Below are 7,598 nucleotides of genomic sequence, written 5' to 3'. Positions count from 1 at the left end.
AAAAAAAGAATGTAAGTGAATAAAGAGGCTAGAAGACAGTCATTTGTGGAGAATAGATTAAGGAACTAAATGTCCAACATTCAAATTTCTGTAAGACATTGAAATTACTAAAAATAAAGATTGGGGATATATATCAGTTGGTAGATTCTAGCATGCACAAAGCCTTGTGTTTGATTCCCTAGCACTTCTTAAACTAGGTATGATTTTTACTTTTCACTCTGATGACCTTACTCACTAAAACATGCTTATAATCACAGCATCTGAGAGAGGCAGAGGGCCATTTTTGATTACATAGTAAATTTGAGGCCAACTTGAACCCTATCTCAAAACCTTGAACACTGAGATTTCCCATTCATTTTTTTATGGTGGTATATTCCTATAATCCAGCTACTTAGGAGGCTGAGGTAGGAGTGTCACAAGTTCCAAGTCAGGCTGTGCAACATAGTGAAACCTAGTCTTGAAGAAATATTTGGTGCTGGAGCAATGGCTCAGAGATAAAAAGTTCTTACTGTTCTTGCAGAGGATCTGGGTTTCATTATCTGCACTCAGATGACAGCTCAAAATTGCGTCTAACTCCAGTTTAGGGGATCCAGTAACCATACACTCAGACACAAAATATTGTCAGAAATGTTTATCCTCATTGACTTGTAGGATTATTATAGTGCATGTCAGTGGTAAAAGTACTTAAACCTAGTCATAATAGTTGTTAAAATACTAAAGGTATTAACCTTAAGCAGTACCGTTAATATGAATTGTTTTTTTGACAAAAGGTTAGGAATAGAGCTCAGAGCTAGGTGTCTTCCTAGAATGCATGAAGCCCATAATAGCAAAAACACTTTTACCAAATCATTCTTACAGGCATTTTATTTTAATGTTTATAGAACCTTTTTCGACAACAACAGAAGATTTTTCAGCAGTCTAGAATTGTTCAGAACCAGAGACTGAAAGCGATCAAACAGCTACATGAGCAGTTCGTAAAGGTGAGTTATACATGGTAACATGCTTTTTGTTTTGCTGTATTTTGTTTTTGTGTTTGAGAACGGGGCTCACTGTATAGTCTGGCTAGCTTGGAACTTGCTATTAGACTAGGCTGGCTTCAAACTCATATCCTCTTGCCTTACTTCCAAATTCTGGGATTAAAGGCATGCATCACAAGCCATGTTCTCCATATTTTTTATATTTTATATTGTTATATTGTTCTAGAATTCTTACTCCTGCAAGTGATATCTTTAATTTCTATTTGTTCATTCTCTGCTTGTACTGTTTCTCTTATCACCCTCTATCCTATTAAAACTTTTAACTGATTCTCTTCATATCATTCTTTGAATCTGCCATATTATCTTTCTAAAACCTCCTTCCTGAAAATGTGCCTGTAGTCTCCTGTTCTAAAGTTTTAGGTATTTAGAATTCCCCCTGACATGATTATTTATTTTGGGTTTTTCAGGACAGGGTTTCTCTGTGTAACAACCCTGGTCCTGGAACCTGATCTGTAGACCAGCCTGGCCTCAAACTCACAGGGGGATCCACTTATCCTGGGATTAAAGGCATGTGCCATCACTGCCTGGCATGATTCTTTTTTATATGTCCATTACTCCAAACTCTACATAATTGCTCTCTGAATCCATAGACTTTTTTCCTGCTTCAGTTATACTATTCCTCTAGAATATTTTAAGTTCCCTTTTAGTTAATGAAATAGTGTGCTTTTTGTCAACTAAGCAGGAATATTCATGCGTTCCACTATATAGCTACAGAAGTTGCATTTCCATAATTTTTCTAATTGAAACAAACATATTACTTTTTTAGTTTCTCCACAGAACGTAGTACTTTTTACATAGTAGGCAATAGAATAACTATTTGTTAAATGAATATTTCACAGTTTTAACCTTTTTCATTAGCTGTTATAGCACATCCCTCTAATTCTAGTAGAGGGGGAGCCTGAGGCAGGATTAGGGAGTTTGAGGTGAGCATGCCTATATATTGAGATCCTGTCCAGAAAAACAAAATACTAGGGCAGAGTTCAATCTATAGGACCCACAGGACAGAAGAAAACCCAACACCCACACATTGTCCTCTACATATAGTGGCTCATGTATATGTGAGACATGCACAACATACACACTGAATGAATGGAATGTAATAAAGAATTTTAAAAATATATAATTTTTATAACTTGACAAATGACTTCATGCTGCAGATATTTCTTTCTCTTTTGTAGAAGTCTGTAGATTATACACAGCTGTTTTAAGAAACTTAGTAGAAACAGTGATAGACCATTTTGAAAATTTCTACTGTTTTCTGCTTCTGGATTTTTTTTTCTTATGTTGCCCAGAACTAGCCTCAAATTCTCCCATCTTGGCTAGCTCCTGCCCCCATTTTTCTTTTCACCATCTTGACCTTAATATTTCATTAAACTATTGTTTTGGCCAAAGGTAGATGATACTATTGTACTTCATGTAATTGCATTGATTAATGTGTGATATATTTTACTTGATTATAGTGGAAATTTGGTATATTTGAATTACTTAGAATGTTGGGGTAAATAATGAGCATTATTTGAGTAATTTAAGATTTTTACTTTTGAAATTACAGTTTGGAGAACCTACGATTAAAAGTTACAGTTTATTAACCAAAGTGGCTTTTTTGTGTTTTAGAATTTGGAGGAAGTGGAGAAAAATAATGATAACCTGTTTACTGGCACACAAAGTGAACTTAAAAAAGAAATGGCTATGTTGCAAAAAAAAGTTATGATGGAAACAGTAAGTTCTATTTTAAATTGTAAAGATAGGGATTAATGGAGGCACTGAAATGTTTTATTTGCTAAAACTTTTATAACATTTAACTAAAAATTAAACATGTTTCATATCTCCTTTCATGAAACAGCAGCAACAAGAGATGGCAAATGTTCGAAAGTCTCTTCAATCCATGTTATTCTGATGAGTCTTTGAAGAAAGAACTTGAACCTATATAATATGATAGAATTAAAACATTAGCTATGAGGCATACCTTTAGAAACGATAATTTAAAACTATAACATCCATAATCAATAGCTTGTTTAAGTAGAAGACTTCTGTTCCTGTTAACTTCTAAATAAACCTAAACAGCTGTGTAAATAGCAGCTGTTTCATTGTAGTGAGCATTCAGCTCTTTTGTTACAATAGTGTATTGTTCATTTTTTATACTATTTCATAAATAAAAATGATTAAGTTTCAGTTTCTGTGTATCTCTTAACAGCCCCAAGGTACCTCTTGCCTAGATTAGTCTCAAACTTTTGAAAGCAAGTGATCCTTTATACCTCAACCTCCCAAGTAGCAAGAACAAATGTGTGCTACCACTTCTGGCTTACACTGTTTCTCCTTTAAGGAAAAAAAACCACAGAATTTGTTCTACTGTTTATAAAGATGAACACATAGATCACCAATTCTTTAAAGAGAGAATCTGCTATACAGTTTATTAGGAGAACTTTTAGTGTGGTTTGGAATAAATTAAAAAATACTAAAATTAATGCTTATATTTCAAGATTTATAAATATTTTATTTCTGCAAGGTCATCAAGATACCATTTAATTGGGCTTGTCTGTACTTAAAGACACATGCCCTTAATGATTAAGAATCACAAACACAGCTAAAGTTATTTATGATATATAGGAATTAAAAGAATTACCTTGATGCCTTTTCCATTGTATCGATTAGTAAATATACTGAAGTTTGATTTCATGTTAAACTGTATTTAATTTTTAAAATAGGCATTTATACAGAGAAATTTAAGAGTTGAGTGTCAACATTTCTTTGAAATCAGTTAATATTACTAGTTTTGCTGAAACTGCCTTCAATGACTCATTTAGAACAAAACATACCCATCTGAACTGAAGGAAAACAACAATCTATTGAATTTTTGTGCTACAACTCTCACCCTTTGAAGATTTTAAACAAGTCTATATAATATCTTCTATAAGGGTGTTGTTGGTAGATCAAGCCAGGGCCTCACCCATTATAAGCATTCACTCTTCCACTTGGCTATGTCTACAAGTTGGAATATAAACCTTAAGAATAATTCAAACTTTTAAGATCTTTCAGAAGTTTACCAGGAGTTAGGCAAAGTAAGTACCTCAGAGGGTTTTCTCTGTATTCACATATTTTTACCTTTTAAGAAATACACACTCTTTAAAAGTCCTTTAAAAAAAATCCTCTTGTTTGAATACTTAAATGTACATGTTTATTTGTCCGATTATTTTCATCATATGGCATAAGTATTATTTCAACTGAGAATAAAAGACTATTAGTACCTAATGTACTTAGTGGTGAGAAACTGACACTTGTTTTCCCCCCTTTTCTTACCATTTTTTTTCTAAGTTCCTAAATTTCCTTTCCTGTCAATATTTTAGCTACTTTTTGTCTTCCGTTGGAGAATTTTTTTCATGGAAGGACTACTGAGGTGTACAAGGTTACCCTCAAAGATTCACATCATGCTGAATTTGGTACAACAGATTCCTTTTTAAGTACAAATTACAACAAAATTCTTATAACCATTGTTTTAAATTCTAGATAGTACACTAAAGTGTACCTTTCTATAATTAGCATATCTATTGAACAATAGCTATTTTATCTAAATACTTCTCAGTGTATCACTTGTTATATACTTTATCAATCAGATATCACTGCCAAGGCAGCTAGAAGTTCTTTTAAGTTCTGAATAGTTGTACAATCCTTTGGTAAAACCCCGAGTCTGATAGGTATTTTGTAGACACAGTGTTATTTAGAATTATTGGGGTTTAATTTCTTATTGTCTTAGTATTCAAACTTTGTTTCTAATTCATACATTATATTGACATCATGATAAAATATGTTAATGACAAGAGGGATTTGTTACTAACAGACATAATGGAAGCTACAAGATAGTTTTTACATTTAACATAACCTTATAGATAATATACTAGCCTCCTGCATAGGGGGGTTTCCTTCACACATAGTTCCCCTAACTGCTTCTCCTCTTTTCCTTGGGCTACTAGTCAGTCAATATGCTTGTGAACCTGTTCAGGTGCTTGTTGACATGAAGTCTTGAAGATACTTAGATGAAGGTGTCTTGAAATTTGCAGGCACAAAGAACTAAAGTATATCATCATATCAAATGAAGAAATGACCTTTGGAAGCAAAAAAGAAAATACAAAATGGGTTATGGTTCATCTTTTCTAAGACTACAATTTTTCTATCAGCAGCCACAACTTCCATCTCAAATGTCCTTAAAATTCCCAACTGAAAATACTATAGAATACTTTTTATACCTTTCATTCTTAACACTAAAGGCTATAATAAGATTTATTTTGATTTCAGTGTTTAGTGTTTGTTTTTTTTAAAACAGGATCTTGCTATTATATAGTCCTGGTTGGCCTTTTATAGTCATCATCCCAGGCTGGCCTTTAACTCATGTCACTTAGCTTCCCAAGTGCTGGGACAAGCATGTGCCACAATATCTATATATTCTGGGTATTTATAGAAACTGAAACAGAGGTAAAAAGACTAAAGTACAAATGCTCCAAAGTAGAAGAACCTAAGTCTCTGACTCTATACCAACTTTCTGCTATTAAATGAAGCCACAGATTTCCTATTAGAAGGGGCTGTTCACATATTTTTATTCCTTTGACATTTAAGACCATAAAGGCCTAGAAAAGATACTGTAGTTGTTTTCCACACATCAAATTCTGCTGAATTGAAAAACTAAAGGAAAGCTTTCTAGATACTGCCCAGATAGTAGAGTCAAATATTTCCTTCATAAAATAAAGCCCAGGGGGCTGGAGAGATGACTGCTCTTCCAGAGGTCCTGACTTCAATTCCCTGTACCACTTGGTGATTCATCAACTATCTGTAGTGAGATCTGGTGCCCTCTTCTGTCCTGCAGGCATACATGCAGGCAGAATATTGTATATTTACTTATAAATAAATCTTTTTTTAAAATAAAGCTCAGAAAAAGCTTTTAGGAATGGAATTCTCACCCATAGGAAAGGTTCCTTTTTATTTACTTGGAAAATGCTATCATGTTTTTTATATCTCTGAAAGCCTTGCCCTAGAGATACTATAGACCATAGATGTTCTGTTGACCCATGTTTTGTGTGTCTGGATAGTGTTTTTAAAGAAAAAAAATGATATTCTCAGTTCACTAGACTGCTCTATCATTGGTGTAAATCAGGCCAATTGTTATTTTAAAATAGGTTCTTTAGCAAGGTGGTCTGAATGCTCACTTTTGATAACCAGCACTCTGGAGGCAGAGGCAGGTGGATCTCTTGAGTTCAAGGCCATCTTGGTCTACACAGTGAGTTCCAAGACAGCCAGGGTTACACAGAGAAACCCTGTCTCAAAGAAAAAGAAAGTGCTTAATTTTTATTGCCCCCCCCACCTTTCGGGGGGAGTTTCTGGGAATTATAGAGTCCCTTGCAGGATAGGCTAGTGATTTCAAGGTCACATATACCTTGAGCCAGTCCCTACTCTTTCCTCTAGAAGTTTGAGAGTTTCAAAAGTCTAACATCGTGGAGGACTCAGCCACAAACGAAACATCAATATTACAACCCCTTTCCTAAGGGCTCAAAGAACATTGTGGAAGCGTGTGTGTATAGAAAGACTGAAAAAGCTAAGGAGGACTGGGACAAAACTGTCTTTTGGACATGACAGGATCATGAGCTCACAGCATTGATGAAGCCAGTCAATCATTTCATCATGACACAGGCTCTCACTCTAAGGAGCTTTTGACGTATAAAGGTTGTTAGGTGAGGGAAAGCTCATTTAAGCTTAGCCCTCACACCCAAGAGTTTATGGACAGTACCAATTGGATTTATTGGGTTATTTTGGAAAGGGTATAGTAAGGATGGGTGTTAGAGGATGAACCTAGGAAAGAAATATTGGTGAATATAATCAAAATACTTCATATTGCGTGTATGGAATTCTCAGAAGGTATTTTAGAAAATACTTGCATCAAGTTTTCAAGGTATCTTTAATAATAATTTCCTATTTGGCTTATTTTTTCAAATAAATTTGATATTTCTTAATTGGGTTGTTTTGGAGTCATAAAAATAGAGCAAATTAAAAAGAAATTAGTTATCAAAAACTTTTCAGAATATTGCTTAAAAGCATTCACTATTCACCAGAAAGAAAAAAATAATTAACACTACTAGGAATAATAGAAGATTGAACGGACTATCAACAGTAGGCTATTTTTTTTTTTTTTTTGTTTTTTTGGGACAGGGTTTCTCTGGTTTTGGAGCCTGTCCTGGAACTAGCTCTGTAGTCCAGGCTGGTCTCGAACTCAAAGAGATCTGCCTGCCTCTGCCTCCCGAGTGCTGGGATTAAAGGCGTGCGCCACCATCGCCCGGTTAGGCTATTGATTTATTACTCAAGTAAGTTTAATGCTGTATAAACTATTGAAGGGTCATTTAATGTATACCGGTACCTGTGCATAGAATACATAGGTATTTTTTTTTAAAAAAAAATCTGTTAAGTCTAGCAACAAGATGATGTGAATTAGCAAAAGATTTGCTGCAGGCTCTAAACGTGTGTGTGTGTGTGTGTGTGTGTGTGTGTGTGTGTGTGTGTGTGTGTGTGTAAACTAGCAAT

General features: G+C 34.4%; 2 protein-coding genes across 3 annotated transcripts in view; one reads left to right on the top strand and one right to left on the bottom strand.

Moving 5' to 3' along the window:
* Positions 1-3,213, top strand: part of Sycp3 (synaptonemal complex protein 3) — a 16,145-nt gene extending 12,932 nt beyond the window's left edge. For both annotated transcript variants that reach the window (XM_026784446.1, XM_005358204.3), the window contains exons 7-9: positions 882-980; positions 2,652-2,756; positions 2,881-3,213. In XM_026784446.1, the coding sequence (XP_026640247.1) occupies positions 882-980; positions 2,652-2,756; positions 2,881-2,934 (258 nt within the window). In that variant the 3' untranslated portion in view covers positions 2,935-3,213. The remainder of the gene's footprint in view (positions 1-881; positions 981-2,651; positions 2,757-2,880) is intronic.
* Positions 2,789-7,598, bottom strand: part of Chpt1 (choline phosphotransferase 1) — a gene marked incomplete at its 5' end in the record, with an annotated part of 31,427 nt that continues 26,617 nt past the window's right edge. The window contains 2 exons of the mRNA XM_013350312.2: positions 2,789-2,960; positions 4,935-5,137. Of these exons, the coding sequence (XP_013205766.1) occupies positions 5,006-5,137 (132 nt within the window). The remainder of the gene's footprint in view (positions 2,961-4,934; positions 5,138-7,598) is intronic.

This window comes from Microtus ochrogaster, chromosome 24 (assembly GCF_000317375.1).
Source record: "Microtus ochrogaster isolate Prairie Vole_2 chromosome 24, MicOch1.0, whole genome shotgun sequence".
Lineage (NCBI taxonomy): Eukaryota > Metazoa > Chordata > Mammalia > Rodentia > Cricetidae > Microtus > Microtus ochrogaster.
This window is presented reverse-complemented; position numbering and strand designations above follow the sequence as displayed.